The sequence below is a fragment of the Peromyscus californicus genome, unplaced genomic scaffold, assembly GCF_007827085.1.
Source record: "Peromyscus californicus insignis strain IS unplaced genomic scaffold, ASM782708v3 Scaffold_5__1_contigs__length_169319896, whole genome shotgun sequence".
Taxonomy (NCBI): Eukaryota; Metazoa; Chordata; class Mammalia; order Rodentia; family Cricetidae; genus Peromyscus; species Peromyscus californicus.
This window is the reverse complement of record NW_026294573.1, coordinates 123,434,000-123,455,569: the sequence shown is the minus strand read 5'-3', so window position 1 is coordinate 123,455,569 and position 21,570 is coordinate 123,434,000. Positions and strand designations below refer to the sequence as shown.

General features: G+C 39.5%; 1 protein-coding gene across 4 annotated transcripts in view; it reads left to right on the top strand.

Moving 5' to 3' along the window:
- The window catches only part of Fbxl4 (F-box and leucine rich repeat protein 4), an 81,199-nt gene that overhangs the window by 48,905 nt on the left and 10,724 nt on the right, over window positions 1–21,570 (top strand). For all 4 annotated transcript variants that reach the window (XM_052716033.1, XM_052716031.1, XM_052716032.1 and 1 more), the window contains exon 7: window positions 18,107–18,178. In XM_052716033.1, coding sequence (XP_052571993.1) covers window positions 18,107–18,178 — 72 coding nt within the window. The remainder of the gene's footprint in view (window positions 1–18,106; window positions 18,179–21,570) is intronic.

Genomic DNA, 21,570 nt, shown 5'->3' with positions numbered 1-21,570 from the left:
GTTTAAAACCTACTGAATAAGATAATGCCTAATTTATTTATCTATATTTTCAATGCATTGCTTTTAAAAAAAACTTTTTACTTAGAATTTTTGCATGTAAAATCTTTGTAATTCATTCACATTGAACTTGGAAAGATTATCTACCTTTATGATATAAGGAAAGCAATAAGTAATACTAATTGCATAGTTATAGTGTTATTTTACTACACAGTTCATTTATTATGAGCTCCCATGCTGCTTTTATAATACTCAGATTTTATTATCCCTACTCTGACTTCCTTAACTTTATAATTCATTCCTGTAATTGTTTTAAAGGACAAAACAGTTATCAGTTACCAGGCTTTCTTTTACAGTTTGTGAATTTTTTTTATTTATTTGCCCACCTTTCAAACTTTGTAACAAGACTGGCTTTTTACTGAACAAAATTATAGCCCCTGATATCCATTCCTTTCATTCATTCATTCATTCATGCATGCATGCATTCATTCATTCATTTATTCTTCTCTCATATATTATATCCCAATCACAGTTTCCCTCCTGCCTCTCCTCCCAGTCTTCTCCCCCATCTCCCCCCCCCCCCCCCGCCGCCATACACTCTTCCTTCCCCTTCAGAAAAGGGCAGGCCTCCTGGGGATCTCAACCAAACAGGTTATATCAAGTTACAATAAGACTAAGCACATATCTTCATATCAAGGCTGCATGAGGCAACCCAATAGGAGGAAAAGGGTTCCAAAAGCAGGCAAAAGAGTCAGAGACACCCCCACTCTTACTGTTATGAGTCCCACAGGAATACCAAGCTACACAACCATAGCATATGTGCAGAGGTTGTCCATTTGCCCCATACATGATCTTTCGGTTCAGTCTCTGTGAGGTCCTATGGGCCCTGGTTAGTTGATTCTGTGGACCAATATCTTGTAGTGTCTTGGTCCCACTAATACCGCCTTTTTCAATTCTTTGGTTATTTGACTTTAAGAAGAAATGCAATATACTTAACTATTAAAGATGTCTTTGAGGGGCTGGAGAGATGGCTCAGAGGTTAAGAGCACCGACTGCTCTTCCAGAGGTCTTGAGTTCAATTCCCAGCACCCACATGGTAGCTCACAACCATATGTAATGAGATCTGGCACCCTCTTCTTTGTATATAATAAATAAATAAATAAATCTTTAAAAAAAAGATGTCTTTGAAAAGAAAATAAGGTAAAACAAAACTTACAGGGCAATCCTACATTGGTGATAATTTGTGAAAATAAACTTTTGAAATGTTATAAATTCATATGACCTAATTGTCAATGAATTATTAGTCTATGGTTTTCTTAAATTCACTTCAAGAGACCCATAGACTGTGTCTATGTTTTGTAAAGTGTGACTTGAGGGGTTGAGATCTCCTATCATAAGAGTAGACATTTATATATACGTACTGAAGTCTAAATAGACCAGTGCTAGCTTCCTCCACTTACTTAAATATTGATGTAAACCCATTCATTGTATAGATATATAAATTTTAGGTTGTACCTTATCTTACCTCTTACCTACTTTTGGTGAGCCATCTGCTAAATTAACAATTTTTAATGTTTTACATATATATATATATATGGGTTTTCTTTTTTAAAGATTTATTTATTTATTATGTATACAATGTTCTGTCTGCAGGTTTGCATGCAGGCCAGAAGAGAGCATCAGATCTCATTATAGATGGTTATGAGCCACCATGTGGTTGCTGGGAATTGCATTCAGGACATCTGGAAGAGCAATCAATGCTCTTAACCATCTCTGTAGCCCCTAAATTAGTTTTCATTTATCTGAAGTTCATGTAAAATAAAATTTGAAAATGATGTTATTTTAGTGATATAAGTGGTAGATTCAAAACTGAGAAAAGCTTGCCCAGGCAATGTTTACTTTTAATTGCCTCTCCCATATTTAAGCTCTATCCATGCTTTACTCAATTTTTGTTACTTCCTCCTTTGGGGCTCTCTGCCAGAGTCCTGCATGGACACTAGGTCATGCCTTGTGAAGAAGAGGAGGAGTTCTGTCAGCTGGTTTCTTTCTAGTCAGTCTGCAAACATGTGCCTTATTTCTTAGTAATGCATTTGTCACCTCTGCCCTTCTACGCCCACCTCCCGTGAATGGCCTAGTGGATGGAAATAAAGGAGAATAAGAAAACAATAAGGGGACTGGCCTCTCTCTTTCCGCACAATCTTCAGCAACATGTTCTAACATTAGGATCTGATTTCAAATGCACTTCATTGCCCTGGAGATGTATATGAGGAGAAAAGGATGAAATTGAGCTTTCTGGGAGGGACTGTTTTGTTTTTAAAGGGCCGTAAATTTCACAGTGCCATGTTTAATTGCTTAAGATGACATGTTCACTATGAAGTCCATGCTGTTCTCCAACTCCTGGGCTCTAGCTGTCTCTTTGTCCCCATCTCCTGAGTGACTAGGAATACAGGTATGTACCACTGTGCCACCTCAACCTTTACCCTACAAAATAAAAAATAAGAAAATATCAATATTGCAGAATATTGAATCTGATATAGACTATTGATGCTAGATGTCAAATTATGATCCAGTAAAAGTTATATTTTATGTTCCTATATAATTCATATTAGTTAGTATAGTATGCTGTGCAATTTTGTCAAACTTAAGTCTATGTGTATAATAAACAGAGACTTAGAGGGGTTTGAAGACATGTTTTATTTTTAAAGATTGATAAATTGGGGGTGTATTCTGCTTGCTTTGCCAGACACTCTGTATTGATATTTAGCTCTGACCATTCCAGTGAGAGTAGGCAGTGTTTCCATTTCATAGATGCTGAAATTGAAGTTTCAGAAGATAAGGCCCAGAACAATATGTACAGTCAGATTTGAATCTAGGTCTGCTATCCACGGTGATATAGTTAAATTTATAAAAGTACATAAGATCATAGAAAATGTACTCTAAAAACTTGGCAGCTTCTGTTGAAAACAATGAAATCTCTTTACCACTTACTCCTGTTCTGATTCATGCATTAGAAGTGTCTTACAGATAAGTCCCGTGCATTTCCTAGAACCGTCTGGGTTATTGTTAAGAGTTTGAACCTGTTTACACTTTTTTTTGAGGGAAAAAAAATATGTGGAGTGGGAAATGAGAATGGAATGACAGATATCTCAGTAAGGATGCCATCCTGTTGCTTAGCAGCAGGCAAGAAAACCAAGAGTGTTTTTAAAAGTTGGAGTTATAAATGGAACACCTGCATCCAGTTTTGATTGCCTCACTTCAAGAATGATAGAGCATAAATTGAAAGAATCTGAGGAAGTGAAAAAACTGATTATAGGTTTTGTGGGGGACTGGTACATGTCACTAATCCACAAGTATAGTTCAGCAGCTGTTTACCGGCCTCGTAGGCTGTGTCAACAGTTTCAAGGACCCCTTTGCTTACATCTTGATGAACCAGCATGCAACAAAAGTAGTTGATCTTCACTTCTTTTGGGGAACAGCGTACCTCTTTTCTTTTTCATATGCCACTTTAATCTGTGAAGTAAAACTTCATACCAACCTATTGGTGAAAGTGCCTTGATTTTTTTCACAAAAGACATGAATTGTCTATCAAAAGCAGGATGATTTGATTTGGTACCATGAATTCACTTTCTGACATGCAGATACCATAGTTTCTTTACTGCTTTTTTTTTTTTTAACCTGATTTAAAAACATATTATATGCTGGTAGGCACAGTGCAGCTAGCAAACAGACACAGTAAGGGAATGGCCTCACACTTAGCAGAGCCAATGCTGATGGCTCAGATCAAGAGTTGAAATTGGTAGGAAGAAACAACTTTGGCTGCCCATGGTATCTAATGCAGACTGTCCTTAGCTCTCATTTAAAATTCTGTTTCAGATAGGTTGATTTAGCTAGTGAACATGAGACAAAGGGATATTTGTAATGTGTTTCTAAAAGAATCAAGTTTATTAACTATAACATTATTGTAACAGTTTAAATGAGGAAATGCCCCCCATAGGCTCCAGTATTTAAACATTTGACCCCATTTGCTGGCATTCTTTGGGGAGATTAGGGGTGGGATGTGAGAACTTAAATCCTCCTCCTACTTCTAGTTTACTCTCTGTTGCTGTGATAAAACACCATGACCAAAAGTAGCTTGGGTAGGAAAGGGTTTGTTTGGCATACACATCCCATTCAAGTCCATCACTGAGAGGAGTCAGGGCAGGAACTCAGTCAGAAACCCAGAAGCAGGAGCTGACACAGAAGCCATGGAATAAAGTTGCTTACTGGTTTACTGCCCCAGCTCACTCAGCTTGCTTCTTACAACCCATGACCACACACACTGGACTTGGCCCTCCCACATCAATCATCAGTCAAGAAAATGTCCCAGAGACTTGTCCACAGGCTAGTCTTTTAGGGGCAATTCCTCAACTGAGGTCCCTGTTCCCAGGTGACTCTAGTTGGTGTCAAATTGACAAAAACCTAATGAATACATAAAAAAGCTAATGGCCATTCTTGTAGTCCTTGATATATGTCTGCAGGCTAAAATCTATCTGTGCTCTACTCTCCTGCTTGGCTATATAGAAGTCTTGAAGGAAACACTGAGGCTTTTGGTGGCATTAGTTTTGTGTTACTTAAGGGAGTAGGTTGTTGTGGTCAGAGTAACAGGATCTGATTAGTCACTACAGTGAAAAAGGAGGTTATCCCTCAGATACTGACTCATTGACCATAGTCATGACAGTGACCAAAGCCAAGTATAAGAAATTTCCAAAAATTTGGCCAGGAAAAGGCACTACTGATAAGCTCATTGTGGTGGTTGATTGTGAACTTGACAGAATCTAGATTGAACTGGAAGATGGGACTCTGGACAAAGCTGTGGGGGATTATCTTGGTGGCATTAATTGAGGTGGGAAGACCTACTCACTGCGGGTGGTGCCATTCCCTGCTGGGATCCTGCACTAAATAAGTGGAGAAAAGTAACTGAGCAGAACAGCATTCATCCTTCTCTGCTTCCTGATTGTGAATTTGTTGTTGTTGTTCTTGACCAGCTGTTTCCACTTCCTGCTGCCTTGACTACCTGCTGTCTTGGGGTTTCTGCTGCTGTGATAAAACACAATGACTGAGAGCACTTGGGGAGAAGGAGTTTATTTCTGCTTACACTTTCAGGGAACAGTCCATCACTGAGGGAAGTTAGGACCTGAATTCAAGCAGGGCAGGCATCTGGAAGCAAGAACTGCAGCAGAAACCATAGAGGAACTCTGCTTGCTGCCTTGCCCTTTGTGGCTGCTAAGCCTGCTTTCTTACACAGCTCAGGACCACCTGCCCACGGACGGGTGGTACCACCTACAGTGATCTGGTCCCTCCCACATCAATCATGAATCATGAAAATGCCCCACAACTTTGTTCACAGGCCAGTCTAGTGGGGGCATTTTCTCAATGGTGATTCCCTCTTCTCAAATGACTCTGACTTGTGTCAAGTTAACAAAAAATTAACCAGGACACCTGCCATGAAAGACTACATCCTTGAACTGAGAGTAAGAATAAACCCTTTCTCCCTTAAGTTGCTTTTATCACAGTAACAGAAAAAGGAATTAAGGTACCCATTCTCTCATTGGTATGTCTTAAGGACAAACACATGATAAGACTTGTTTGATGAGGATGGAAGGACACTAAGAGTTATGTGAATTAAAGTTCTTAAAACATCAACATAAAAGAGGTTGGTGTCTTTTTTTATTGGTGCATATCGGTTGTATAAAACAGTGGATTATAACATTTTATACATACCTATTATGTACTTTGATAAACACCATTGCTCCATTACCCTCTCCCTACTGGTCCCCTTTCTCATAGTTCATCTTCTATTTTAATGTGTACTTTTAAAAATCTGGATTTGTGGATATGAGAGAACAGGTCTTTCTGAGTCTGTCTAATTTATAACCATGATTTCCAGTTCCATCCATTTACCTGTAAATGACTTAATCCCACTATTCTTTATGGCTGAATAATACTATTTTGTAAGTGTATACCACATTGCCTTTTTCCTTTCACTTGTGATGATTATCCTGGCTGATTTCATAACCTGGCTCTTGTGGCATATTATCTGTCTCTCAGCACCCAATAATTGCCTTACTTGAGCTCCCCATATATGTGGGGGCCTTATGAGACTCCTCCCTAATCTAGTTGGCATGTCAACGAGTAGTGTCACTATGTAGGTCTTATTTAGGTGACCATATTGTTGAGATTTAATGGATGAAGCTTTCTTACCATATATCGAAGGCACTATGTCAGAGCAGACATTGTGGGTCTCTGGCTCTACAATCTTTCTGTCCCCCTTCCATGATATTCACTAAGCCTTAGTTGTAGGAGTTGTGTTATAGATGTATCAGTTGGAGTTGAGTACCCACAGTCAGTCTTTCTCTGAATTTTGACCAGTTGTTGATTTCTGTAATAGTCTCCATCTGCTGCAAAAAAGAAACTTCTTTGATGAGAGATGAGAGTTACTTTTTTTGTGAGTATAGGGATAAGTATTTTAATTGCAGTGAGAAGGTGTATTGGTTTAAGAAGGTGGCAATACTGGGTTCTTCTCCAGAGTCCATGATTTCACCAGCCACAGGTAGTTGGCTGGATTCACAATACCATTTTGTGACATCTTAACAAAGAGGAAAGAAGTGCTTTTGGAAGAAGATAAGGTCTTTAGACCAGAGTGTCTTAGCTGGGCATCAAATTCAAGTATTTATGGTGTGTATATGGTATAAAGATACCATGGTAGAATAAGTTCTGATGGGAGAGGGTTGAGCTAGACCGAGGTGTAAATATGTAGTCCTAGATTGCATTCCTTTATACATGGAGATTATTGGAATGTGGCAAGCATCTGAACTTTGTACTGAACTTGGAACTTAAAGCTAAAGTTCTGAGGCTCTGGTTTTGAGTGGCTGTGCTTGTCTGTAGTTAGGTTTAGAGAACATTCCTTTTCCCCATCAAACGTCTGGGTAAGATTTGTTTATATCATTTATGATCTTTGACCTTTTTAAGCAGAAGTCTAACTTTTTCACCACAGTATTATTGATCTTAAAATTCAGTTTGTAAAAAACAATATTTTCAAGTTGCAACTATGTTACATATTTGAAGTCTATAAAGAGAATAATTTGTAGTAGATAGCTTATAGGAAATCTGTTAAATTTAAATAATCTAGAATAATGATTATATCTGTGTATAGATAGTTTGAAATACTCAAAATAGTTCTTAAGAGACTTCAAGTTTTCCCTTCTTCAAATTTACTGAGTTTGGCACTCAAAGATAAAAAATATTCAGAGAAATTCACATGTATGCATGTATTTTAAGCTGAGTGACTGTGTTTTTAGAATTTCATCAAAGTTATCTACTTGTACATTTATGAATTTTCATTTGGTGAATATACTTTAATAAAATCCAAATTTATTACTTGGAGATATTGCCTTGAAGTATTTGGAAGATATTATCATCAGTGAAATGACATTTTTTTGTGATCATGAGTGTCATTAGTCCATATTTTAGGTTCTCTGTCTGTAATATATAAACTTGTTTATTAATATGCTTTCTAAGAATCATATTTTAGAGTAGAGAATACTGATTTAGAATCCTGTCTTTCAATATTGAGTGTGTAATTGGAGGTTGCATTCTTTTATTATAAATAAGTAACAATTAATTTTTAACACCAAGCTAAAAAAAAAAAAAGTACCAACTAGTTGTAACAATTGTAAGCCTGCATTACCATACAATAAAAAACAAAGTCTACCAACCATATTGTGAACTGTGCATGATAGTCTTAGGTAACTCTACTAAGCCATAAATATAGACTTTCTGAAAGTTATGTAAGCATAAATGTCATCATTTTAAGTGTTTTTGCTTAGCACTTTTGAAGTCTAGAGGATGAGAAGTGATGAAGCTTATAGGTGGCATTTCTTAAAAAACTGTCAGTGAAGATTTGAATTTATGCCTTCTTTTACCTATTAATAAATTTCCTTGTAACAGAAAGGCATTAGTAATAATTCTCTATAACCACATGAGACTTCATATTAGCTTAAACCAAAATTTCTTGTCTATTAACTGTTCTTTGACCTGTCAATGTTTTCCTTGAAGTTGTATGGGTTTTGTTTTGTTTTGTTTATTATTAAGAAATAGAAATTTTCTATTCATTTTACATACCAACCACAGATCCCCCACTCCTCCCTCCTCCCACCCCCTAGCCTTCCCTCTTAAGCCACTCCCCATTTCCACCTCCTCCAAGGCAAGGCCTCCCCTGGGGAGTCAGCAGAACCTGGTACATTCAGTTGAGGCAGGTCCAAGCCCCTCTCCCTGCACCAAGGCTGCACAAGGTGGCCCACTAATAGACACTGGGCTCTAAAAAGCCCTCTCATGCACCAGGAACGGATCCCAATCCCACTGCCACGGGGCTCCTTAAACAGTTCAAGCTACTTGGACTTGAGTTTTGTGCATGTCTATAGATACAGATCTATTTGTATTCTTCTACATGTTGACATCCAGTTATACCAGCACCATTTGTTGAAGATGCTTTCTTTTTTTTCCATTGTACAGTTTTGGCTTCTTTGTCAAAAATCAGGTGTTCATAGGTGTGGGGATTAATGTCAGGGTCTTCAATTCGATTCTACTGGTCCACATGTCAGTTTTTATGTCAGTACCAAGCTGTTTTTATTACTATCATATATATGAGGGCCACTGATTTTTTTTTTTTTTTTAGTTAATCTTGTATCCTGCCACATTATTCAAGGAGTTTATCAGATGTAGGAGTTCCCTGGTAGAATTTTTGAGGTTACTTATGTATACTATCATATTGTCTGCAAATAGTGAAAGTTTGACTTCTTCCTTTCCAATTTTTATCCCTTGATCTCCTCTTATCTTATTGCTCTAGCTAGAACTTCAAGTACTGTATTGAATAAATATGTGGAGAGTGGACAGTCTTGTCTTACTCCTGATTTTAGTGGAATTGCTTTGAGATCAGGATCCGTTCCTGGTGCATGAGCAGGCTTTTTGGAGCCCAGTGCCTATGGTGGGGCACCTTGAGCAGCCTTGGTGCAGCGGGGAGGGGCTTGGACCTGCCTCAACTGAATGTACCAGGCACTGCTGACTCCCCATGGGAGACCTTGCCTTGAAGGAGATGGGAATGGAGGATGGGTTGGAGGGGAAGGCTGGGGCAGGAGGAGGGAGGATCTGTGGTTGGTATGTAAAATGAATAGAAAATTTCTTAATAGTAAAAGTAAAAAAATAAAAATAGTTCAAGCTAAACAACTGTCTCACCTATGCAGAGGGCCTAGTCTAGTCCCATGGGGAACTCATGAACTGTGGACCAATAGCTGTGAAGTTCTATGTTTCATAAGTGTCTGTTACAGCATCTGACGATTTGGAGGCCTTCCTGAGAACACTGTTAGTAACACTGCTAAAGAAACAGAGGGGCAGCTGGGAACAGAGGCTGGAGAAGGAGGCTTCACCATATTGTGATAACTGGAATGTGGTCGGACACCTCAGTCCTGTGAGCATGCATTCTATCGTTTTTGCCTGATTGCTTTTTGCTTTTCTCTCTACTCACAACCTTTTACAGTACATTGTCATTTACTCCTTTACTTTGTATCTTACTAATAGTCATGTGATCTACCTGAATATTTGATTACATATTTATTCTTATAATATAGAAATGAGTTATGAAGCTTTATCGACTAACTTGTTGATTTATTATCAATACTAGTCCATTGAGTTCTAAAGCTGCTGAATAGGTTAGGTAGATTTTAGGGAGAGTGGAGAAGAATTCTTTCTTTTCTGAACATATATTCTACTAGATGACATCCTTTTCCTAGAGTATGGTTTGATCATTATGCGGAAAACATGGTTCCAATCACTCCTTAGTATATTCCTTCTCATAGCAATTTGACTAAAGCTTGAAAATTATAAACTCATTTAAAAGTGAATATGCTGCCTTGCATTCTTAAAGCTACTATTTAAATTATTTAAAGTTGTATGTGCTTCTATTGAGTAAATTTTGCAGAAGTAGCCAGTAGAATTTGTGGACTTAGAGTCTTAAAAGGGTACTTAGAGCCTTAAAAAGAGTCTTGAAAAACTTTTTACTTCGACTGTTGAACATTTTTGTTTTTGTTTTGGTTTGGGTTTTTGGTTTTTTCAAGACAGGGTTTCACTGTGTAGCTCTGACTGTCCTAGATCTCACTCTGTAGACCAGGCTGGCCTCAAACTCACAGAGATCTACCTTCCTTTGCCTCCCAAGTAGTGGGATTAAAGGAATGCAACACCATCACCTGGCAAATGTACACTTTATACAGTTTTGATTCACCTGTTGGTATGCTGTAGATGTATAGAAATGTTGCAAATACTTACTATGGTAGAATTGTATTGAATGAGTAGATATTTTAGATTCTGTAGGTCTTACATTTTTCATCACAGACAACTATATTGCTAAATGAGATAACAGCTATAGACAATGCTGAAACGATTCCTATAGAACTTTATTTACAAGAACAAGTAGCAAAGTGTATTTCTCCTGTGAGTTGTAGCTTGCCAGCTCTTACCCTAAACTGTTGATACTCCCAAATCTGACCGTCTTCTATAAGAAGAGTTAGTTTCTTCTCATTGCTTTGACATGAGTTGCACTTCCTTCATTCTAAATCTGAATGCGTAGACAAAGACTGTTGTGTAACTGTTTTGTGAGGAAGCAGGTTTACTAGATGGAGAGAGATTGCAAACTGATGCTACAGATAGTCTCTTAACCTGGAGCTGGCTTACCACTCCTTAGTCCTGCTGGAGAGAACCTTGAAAGGAGGGTCATTTATATTTGCTCACTTCACTCTTACATCCCAGCCTTCGGATTCTCTTTCTTTAGCTTCTTATTAAGTCTCTCACAGCAGCCCTTCCTTTGTCATTATTCTTATCCTTCTGCATTGCAGTCTTCCTTTGATCTCTTTTTCAGCAAAGATGAATGAGATCCTTAAACAGGAAGCTTCTTTTGTTCTATGATAGTTCTTTTGTAAAGTGAGAATAAAAATGATAGTTTTCTTTACTATTCAAAACTTTTGTGATTTCCAATTTAATATGAAGACTGATTAAATTTGTGTAAAATATTTGCCCAAATATTCAGACTAAACTTCCTTTTCTGTATGTTAAAGTCAGTGCAGACACTCAGCCCTAAATAGGATGTCTCCATCAAATCCCTCCCCTCAGAGCTCAGGGAACCTCTAGAAAGAGGAGGTGGAAAGAGTGTAAAGGCCAGAGGGAATGGAAGACACCAAGAAAACAAGACCCTCTAAATCAACATGAGCAAAGCTCGTATGAACTCACAGAGACTGAGGCAGCATGCACAGGGCCTGCACGGGTCTGCCTCAGGTCCTCTGTATTATGGCTTCCAGTTTAGTGTGTTTATGGGATCCCTGAGTGTGTGGATGTCTCTAATTCGTGTGCCTTCTCTTGAGCTCTTTTCCTTCTGTTGCTTTGTCTTGTTCATCTTCGATGTGGTAGTTTTTGTTTTTTCTTATATTTGTTATATTTTTTTAAATGAATCAGTGAATGAAAACCTCGCTTCGGGGGTAAAGGTTAACAGCTGCACTGTCATTTATACCTGCTGGGAAAGAGAAAGTCAGGTTTCTTCAATAGAATGACACTGGGGGTATCAGTCACTCCAGGGTAGGCCTCATGTTCAGGAGTAGTTGGCCAACATAAAGTGGACTCCACAGATTTTTGTGTGTATGCTTTTATTTGGTTACAGTTTGGTGTTTTTTGTTTTGTTTTGGTGTGTGGTTTTATTTTGGTACCGGCATCTTCACATGCTGTTTCTCATCATGGCGGCTGGCAGTGTCTCTCTGACTCAGCCTTCCACTTCCCAGCTTTATTCTCCTCCTTGTCCCGCCTACACTTCCTGCCTAGCCAATGGCCAATCAGTGTTTTATTTATTGATTAATTAGCAACACATTTGCCATACAGAACATCCCACAGCACTTTCCCTTTTTTTTTTTTTTTTAAAAAAAGGAAGGTTTTAACCTTAACAAAGTAAAATTACATATAATTTGGGAATTTGGGCATAGCTTCTCTTACTACTTCCTGCTGGAGGGGGGCACTGTATCTTATGGGGACACAAAGAAAATTTTAGGATCATGGAATAGTCCGTGAGGCTGTATCGTCTGAGCCAGATGCCTTCAAACCATTCTGGATGTTGGATCATCTGGGCCTTGGTGTCATCGGAGACTTTTCAGGGGGTCTTGGCTGGTCAAATCTGATGTATCTTAATCTGGAACAAATCCATAGCCTCTGGCTTTCTGTGGGAACAAAAGCAGAGTCTCCTTTCCAAAGTAACACATCCTTACATCCAAATTTTGAAGTCAAGGTACCTTTAAAATATACATTTTGGCATAACTCAACAGCTTTTACAATCAAATGTTTTTCTGCAGTTAAAAATCCCAAAGACAACACAATCCAGATTCTCTGTGTAATATTCATCTTTACGTGACTTTCTTTTTTATATTAATTTTACTGTCTCTTTAAAGACTTTATTTTTTTAAACTATGTATTTGTTTATATAACTGTATATATCACCTTTTTGTCTCTTTCAAGCCTACGTATATTTTACACACATTTTAAACTATTACATCTGAATCTGTCTTATTGTGAATCTATTGCCTTAAACTGCAGCAGCTGTAGCTGCTGGCTCCACCCACCTCAGCTTCCCAACATGGCGATGGTACGGTACGTTTACCGCCAGCTCTGGGAGCTATCGTGGGTCTATGCTTTCATCCAAGCAGCGTGTAGCCCAGAAACCTCTTTTTTTTTTTTTTTTTTTTTTTGTTTTGTACTAGCAAAGTCTAAATCCACCATGCAGCTTAATGTGTCACTTGCTGAGGCCTCATTCCCGCCATTCTGCAGGTCGAGCACGCACGCTAGGAACCCGCCAGTAGCTCAAACCGGCAGCTGCCGCTCATTTGAGAGAGACAATTAGGAACTGTTTTTAGCTCTGTTTTAGAATCTTTTTTTCTCAGTTTTTAGGTGGAAACTCTTGCCACCACGTTGGACGCCATTTGTTGCTTGAGTTTTCCTGCCTGGCCCACAGTCAGTACAAATCTCTCTCACCTGCCAGTCCCACAGCCGTCAGACCCAACCAAGTAAACACAGAGACTTATATTGCTTACAAACTGTATGGCCGTGGCAGGCTTCTTGTTAACTGTTCTTACAGCTTAAATTAATCCATTTTCATTAATCTATACCTTGCCACATGGCTTGTGGCTTACCGGCATCTTCACATGCTGTTTCTCATCGTGGCGGCTGGCAGTGTCTCTCTGACTCAGCCTTCCACTTCCCAGTTTTATTCTCCTCCTTGTCCCGCCTACACTTCCTGCCTAGCCAATGGCCAATCAGTGTTTTATTTATTGACCAATCAGCAACACATTTGACATACAGAACATCCCACAGCATTGTGGTTTGTATAGTTTGTTGTTTTTTGAGAAAGAACTTAAAATTATATGAGTAAGAAGTAGGAGACAATAGAGAAGGACTTGAGGAGGCAAAGAATATGATCAAATATAGTTAGATTTAAAAATTGTTTTAAATAATAAAAATACAATTAAAAAGGAAATTAAATTTGTTCAGAGGAAAGAATGCATCAAGATGTTTTCTAGACTAGACTCTTAGTTCAAAAGTGAGTTGGGCAGGAAGAAGAGATGTCAAGAGCACTTGCTACTCTGGAGAGGGCCTGGGATTTGATGGCTCACAATCCTCTGTAAAGCCAGTTCTAGGAGATCCAATGCCCTCTTCTGGCTTGCATAAACACAAAGCACACATGTAATGAATATACACACATGCAAGTATGTCAAATACATAAAATAAAAACAAATAATAAATTGTTCTTTAAATGAGTTGGGAAGATGTGCTATTGGGTCTATGCCTTGAAGTTACAGTCTTTTCATGGAACATGACCACTAAACAGAGGGTGGAAAGATTGTAAGAGCCAGAAGTTGTGGAAGACTGCTGTGAAAGTATCTCCTGGTCAGGACAGAACCTTTGTATTCATGACCTCAGTCATTATGGTTCCTGCACAAAACCTGTACAGAGCAAGAAGACACTTAATCAGTGTAGACAGGGAAGGGACTCACAAAGTCTCACCCCTAACTGAGGTGCTATTGGCAATTGATAGCCCCTGTGAAAGGGTCAGTTTTCTTTGAGGATTTGGCCCTGATATGTGGCCCATGTTCCAGTGGATGGCCCTGCACATGTGCACATCATATAGGCAGCTAATTTGATTTAATAGATTAAAAATGACCTAAAGTTGGGAGTGGAAGATGAAGTGGGGGAGGTCTGGGAGAAGTAGGGAAGGGGAGAAGGGGTAGGAATGATCGAGATATATTGTGTACATGTATGAAGTTTTCATAAAATAAAACCATACTTTAAAAAAATTATAGTCTTTAAGGTAGATACCCAGTGATGGATATGCTTCCTCTAAGGATAGCCTATACAAGTTAAAATGCTTTATCTCAAACTATTCCAAGAGAACATTACTGTTCCAGCCTGGGGCTGGAGAGCAGATCTGAGTGATGTGGCTTTCCAGGCTATTCTGGGCTAGGCTGTTGATTGAGAATCTTAGAGAAAGGAAGGATTTGCCCCTGTGCAGATAGACCAAGAAGGACCTTGCATCTTGATCATGTGTTACGGTCAGAACTAAGCTAAGCTTCTTGCTGGTTCTGCAGTGTCCCCGTGTCTCCTGCAGAGTGGGACCTCATTAGAAGTCCTGGTCCTAGAAGGGAGTTATCAAGGTGCACTAAAAAATACCAAGTGGGGATTGGGAGTGAGGTTCCAAGAAGTAAATGAAAATAGTTCTTCAAAACAAGCTAAAGCTGTATGTAATGGTGCACAGTCCTAGCACTCAGGAGGCAGAGGCAGGCAGATCTCTCTTTGAGGCCAGCCTGGTCTGCATAGCAAGTTCCAGAAGAGCCAGTGCTATGAAATGAGATCCTGTCTCAAACAAAACCTAGAAATTAACAGAATATAAGTAGACTAAACATGTATTTGTAAGAAGGAACTGATTTGAAGTCTAGGAGATAAATGATGCTTATTGGAATTTTAAAGTCAGTAAAGGAGATGAATTCCAATTGGATGCAAAGAATAAATTGCTGAATTAGCACAGTTTGAGGTATCTGTTCATTTAGAGACACAGTGAACGTTAGGCACTGCTATAAATTTATGTATTTTTAATCCTCAAAGGGAACCCTGTTCATTCATTTAATAAATGTTATACTCACCCTGTATCAATCACTGTATTATGTACCTCATTATATATCAGTTATTCCAAAACAACCTACATTTATCATCTCACGCAGTTCTGTGACTGGGGAATCTGGAGAGTTCCCACTGCTGGTAGTTTGGGCTCTAAGGAAACTCAAGGAAGAGAGATTGCAGCTGGGTTACCTGCTGGGGTTCTGTGCATCTCAAAGCTGACTGTGGCTTCTGGGTTCACTCCCCGGGAACTGGCAGAACTCTTCTTAGACCGGTGGCTCTCTCCTCTGTTTGGTGGAAGGGTTAGCCCTTTTGTTCTTTTTTAGGCTTAAACTGATTAGATGATATGTTAGGGAGGGCAGTCTGCTTTACTCAGCCCACTGGTTTAAATGTTAATCTTGTCCAAAAGCCCCTCATAGAAACACCCAGCATCATATTTGATCAAATATATGTGAACTCTGTGCATTCATGTCCAGTCACCAGTCCTATCTGCTGCACACTATTTGTTAAAAGGGAGACCCTCTGAAGAGAGGAGGTTTGCCCTGTACCTGGAAGGTAGGAGTCTGGATAACATGTGGACTTATGTGTGAACTACTGCAAACACTAGTAGAGTCAACTAGTAGCACTAGTAGAGTACTGTAAACTATGGCCCTGTAGAATGTCTGGCAGTTTCTTCTGCAAAGCAGGAACCTGAAGGACCATTTTTGCCTTGCAAAGTTCAGTGGTCAGCTTCCTGTGGGTCCTACATGTCCAGTTGATACAACATTTTGTCAAGCAGTCCAGGCAAGAACAGTTTCTCTGGGAAGCAGTGGGTCTATGTTTCCATCTAACAGCGTATAGCTTTTTTTTTTTTTTAGTAGCGAAAGCTATATCCGTCACGCACCATATTGAGCGCCTTGTAGAAACCTCTGTGTAACTCGGCGGGAATCCTCCATGCTGCAGTTCCAGCCCAAATGCGGTGAACCTGCCATAGCCAGGGGACACATCATTGTACCTAGGCCCACCATGAGTGGCATGAACTAGGAAGGTGCTCTTAGCTACATTTATAATCTCTTTTTAAGCTCTCAGGTTTTAGGTGAAAACTCTTGCCGCATGTTGGACACCATTTCTAACTGAAGTTTTCTCTGTGTCCCGCCTGGCCCACGGTCAGGACAAATCTCTCTCAACTGCCAGTTCCACAGCTGCTCAGATCCAAATAAACACACACAGGCTAATGTTATTTTTAAACTATGGCCATGGCAGGCTTCTTGTTATCTAGTTCTTATATCTTAAATTAACCCATTTCTATAAATCTATACTTTGCCACATGACTCATGGCCTACCGTTACTTTACATTTTGCTTCTTCTGGCAGCGGCTAGCAGTATCTCCCCTGCTCTGTCTTCCTTCCTCTCTCTTTAGAATGTCCCACCTAACCTTATTCTGCCTCACCGTTGGCCAAACAGCTTTATTTATCAGCCAGTCAGACTAACACATTTTCACAGCATACAGAAAGATCTCACCCATCAATTTGTTAATATCTTAAATTTGTCACACAAAAAAAATTTAGTTTAAATGTTTAGAAAGAAAGTTTGCCTTGCACATTTGAATAGTTTTCTTCTAATAAAAGAGAAACTAGAATGTTTTTTGCCTTTTTGTTGTCATTGTTTGTTTTTTTTAATTTTTCATGACAGAGGTGTTCTGAAATGAGTTGGCACCTTAGATATATTTTTAGGACTGGCAGTATGGCTGAGTGGGTAAGAGTACTTGGCGTGTACGTGTGAGGACTTAAGTTTAAACCTCTGTACCCATGTGAAAAGTACAGCATGAGTGCATGTGCCTGGAACCCGGCAATGGGGTAGAGAAAGGAGAGCCAGGCAGATGGAAGCTCCTGGCCAGCCAGTCTAGCTGAAACGGTGAGCTTCCATTCAGTGACAGATCCTGTGTCAAAGGAATAAGGCAGAGAGCCGGGATAGAAGAAGAAAGCAGACATCCTTCTCTGGCCACAGAATGTACGTTTGTGGGCACGAGCACACACAACATACACACACACACACACACACACACACACACACACACACACACACACACTAAAATTGAAAATACATTTGACTTACGACTGTACAGCAGTCTAGCATACCTGTGGAGGTTTAATGGTCAGACATTTTCATGGCAGAGGATAGATGGGATTAAATGGCAGAAACATGACTAGAAAGTACATGTTAGATATGTTTCCGTCAGCATCTGCTACTGACAGGTGCTCGATGGTTGTTGGTATCCTTGTCAGCAAAGAGAATCCTTTGACATTAACGTCACCAGCTCGGTCTTGATTTGGGGTGACTCTATTGGCAGTTCCATCAGACTGCAGCTGATCAGTGAATGTCAGAACTGCAGCTGCTCTTCAGGAGTGTCACCAGCCCCTGTGGGGCTGCTTCCTCTCCCTCTCCTCCTCCCTCCCTCCTTCCCTCCCTCCTTTCCTCCCTCCCTCCCTCCCTCCCTTCCTCCTTCCCCCTCTCCCTCTCCCCCTCTGTCACTCTCTTGCCTTTGCTCTGTTGCTTTCTCACTCTACCTCTAGCTCTCTCTCATTGTTCTTAAGCAGACTCCAAATGCTTACCTGAGAAATAAACTGATAGGCCATGGGGAATATAGATGTCTTTAGAGTATGTAAAACCATACTAAGTGATGACTTACATGGAGACTGCTAATGATTACCTCGAAACCAGGCCAGTCAATGGTGGGAGCACCTGGGGACTCATTAAATGGCATCTGTGGACTCTGTAACCTAGGTTTTCAGCTGTGTTTCAAGAAAAGCAGTGACAGCCTTTAATGTCTAATTGACCTCTTCTCTTTGTTTCCCGTTCATTCACTTTCTGCCTTTGCCTCTGATGTGGTCCCCAATGGCAGCAAACAGCACTGCTGAGCATTTTGAACTTCTGTGCAGAGCTTCAGCACCTCAGCTTGGGCAGCTGTGTGATGGTAAGTGCTTGAAAATTCTTAATACTCAATGGCTTGTTCTCTTTTTGTTCCCATGGGTGGGGTTTACTTGACCCACCCCACCGTGTACATATCCACATACTGTGTACCCCACATTCAAACATTTTCCCCCCTTACATTGGAGGGTGTGTCTTTGAAGCACTTTCTTTTACCACAAAAACAGGGGAGTTCAGTGTGTGGAAGGAGTGCTGGCTCGGGCTGTTGACCTGTCTGGATCCTCTTCAAAGTGTTGGGCAGGTATCACACCCAGACCTCAGTGGTTTAGTTAGATTTTCACAAAATTCAATTTGAATCCTGAGATTAAAATTCTTAGAAATATAATAGAAGATAAGTGTGTTGTTTCTGTGGGTTTTTTTTTTCTTCTTTACCAAGCACAGTAAAAAGATTGAAGCCCTGTATTAGGATTCAGTTGTGTTTTGTTTGTTTGTTTGTTTTTTTAATTTTACTAGTCTGAAATTCAGATTCCTGATTCTTAGAGTAGAAAACTTCTAAAGGCCTTCAGCGTTTGTGTGTCCTGGAAGAGGTAATGAGAAAACTTAAAATTTGTTAATCCAAACTGTATAGTTAACTGGCTTATAAGTTATTCTGAGACTTAAGGGACAGTTGAACTATTGGGATCTGTGTATGCACACCTACATATGCAAAGAGGTGAGTCTTCCTGTGGAGCAGCCCATTACTGTATGCTCCAGTACCTGTCCAAAGCAGACGTGATTTCCAGACTTGTCCAGCACTGCATACACTTGTTGCAGGCCCTAACTAAGCTGACAGTCAGGGAAATCTGGTATCCTGGGTTTGGATACTAATTGGACATCTTTGTAGTTTAGCAATTCCTTCAAAGATGTCAAAAAATTTGACAGTGTAGTCTAAACAAACCTTTTATAATGATGTATTTTACATATCACATTCTGTAACCTCAGTGCCTAGGTCTTATCAAAGTGCAAGTATGGACCCAAACAGTCCTAGTTCCCGGAAACAGTCTTGGGAACCCACTGGGTTTTCATACTTCAAGTCAAATTCTTACTTTTGTAAGCCATTTCATAGACTTCTTTGGATCTCTGTAGTAGCTAATCCAGAGGAACCCAGTGGCCCTTGATGGCAGTTTCTGTGACAAGAGATCACCTTCTTTGTTCTCTACATATTGCTAGCCTACCCCACTAATATAAGGGCTCTATTTCGTTTTATTCCAAGTATTCTGTTCTGTTTGCTATTTTCACCCCTTTCTTAAATTGGAGCACCATTCTCTGGGAAAGCAGGCCTCTGGCCACAGCTTGAGTCAGATTTTTTTTTTTTGCATGTGTATGTACATAAATATTTATAGTTAAAATTACATGTATTTTAATTCAGTGTTTCCCAGAAATTGATCTGTGGAAAATTAGCCCCGAAGAATATTCAATTATAAAAGAGTTTACATGTAAGTGAGAGCAGAGCAGGGATTCCTAATCAAAATTAGGAAATGACACTGGTGTGTTTTCCTTTGGGGTATTACCACAGTGTTATTCCCTACAAAGAAACAGTTTGCCTTTCCTTAACCCTTGCTTCCCAACCTTCCTCAATACTGAGCTCACTTGCCCATATTACATATATTAAAATGTAGCATGCTGTAGGAAATGGAGCCCGTTGGTAAACAGGCTGTGTTTAAAATGAAGTATGTGGTTACCACTGAGATGCTGCTATACTGATCCATCTACTAACATGCCTAGATCCTCTTCTAGTTGCTAGCACTCTTTGGAAACTCTAGGTTTTCCTGTAATTTGTGAAGAGAGCAAAACTATTATTTTGAATAGACGATTGGCTCTTTAAAGTTTTGGGGTTTGTTTTATTTTTAGAGTACAAGTCTAGTTTGTTTATTTCTTTTCCATTAGTTAAATCCCCAGGGAGCACAGTATCATATGAACTTGTGTCCAGCAGCTTTGTCAGGAAGGCTGTTTCCGTGTTTAGCAGGACTGTATCTTTGTTTCCACATTACTCTGGTTTTTCTTGAATGGCACCAGGCTTTTCTGCTGTTTTGGTCTGGTATGCTCAAGCACACCTCATTCCCAAGGAGAGCTCAGCTCTGTTTCAAACATAAACAGCATCAGCTCTAGGAATAGTTGTCTGCCTCCTTTCCCTTTGGAAATGCACTCATAGCCAGCAGGACATAGAAGCCACATTCCCAGCATACCTCCAGAGACTCTGGGACACCATCCATATACAGCCAACTTTTTATTATCTATCGTAATAAAAAAGTAATGGCCATGGAGGTAATAAAGCCTCATAGTAATCTGAAGCTTGCTTTAATAATTCATTTCAGTCTTTTATCTTGAAAATCTTTTGGCAAGTTTGCAAGCATACTGATTAAAATTGGGTAAAATCTATCAATGACTGCTTCTACAAGACTGTTTATTTCTCTTACCTGTAAATGGAGTGCAGGAAGTGAACAACTCAGGCTGATTTGCCAGCTTGACTCCTCACTCCTCTGAGAGATCTAAACTCTGCTCTTGAAGACTATATGTTCACACATTTGACCTCAAGGTCGGGACTGGAGCTCTGTCCATCTCATTCCCATGTCATACTATGAGGAAGGGACAAAGGCACAGTACTCTCCCGTAAGGACTCTTTCTAGAAATTTCCTGCCTTTTGAGATTACTTCATACTATCCAGAACTCAGTCATATGGCATACTTTGTAGCAGGAGAAGCTAAGAAATGTGTTCTGAGTAGTCATGAGAGCAGGCAAAATTCAGAAGAAAAGTAAAAACTTCAGTGGATGCATTTCTGCCTCTACTTTCTACCCAGTAGGTCCTAGGAAGAGGAACAAGTGTGTAGAAAGAGAACACATGTAATACCTCGAGTACTCTACATTCATCCGTAGCTTCTGCTGCTGTACTGTCCAGGCTGATAGCTGATGGCCAGTTGGAAATACACTAGTTTCGATTTTTGTGTGATGCAAATGTAAGATACATGCCAAAATTTGAAGGCTTAGTATCAAAAAATGTAAAACATTGCAATATCTTAATGTTGATAACATGTTGAAATGGTAGTGTTATGACTAGAGAAAATGTATTGTTGAAATTAATTTTGTTTCTTTTTGCTATTTAAAGAGTGATTAAAAACAGTCTATGTACTCTTTGCATTATTTGGTATTTCTTGAAGTAATTTAAAATTGCCTGGAACCGGCTTGCATTTCCTTAGGTTTCCTGTTAATTGTTTGCCTCTAGTCAAGTTAGCTGTCTTCGTTCTGGTAGTTCCTTGGAGACATCAGTCATATTTTTTTAAAATTAGATAATGAAAGCCAGGTATGGTGATACATGCCTATAATCCCAGCACTTGAGAGACTGAGATAAGATGATGGGGAGTTCAAAGCCAGCCTGGGGTAGACAATGAGCCCCTCTATCTC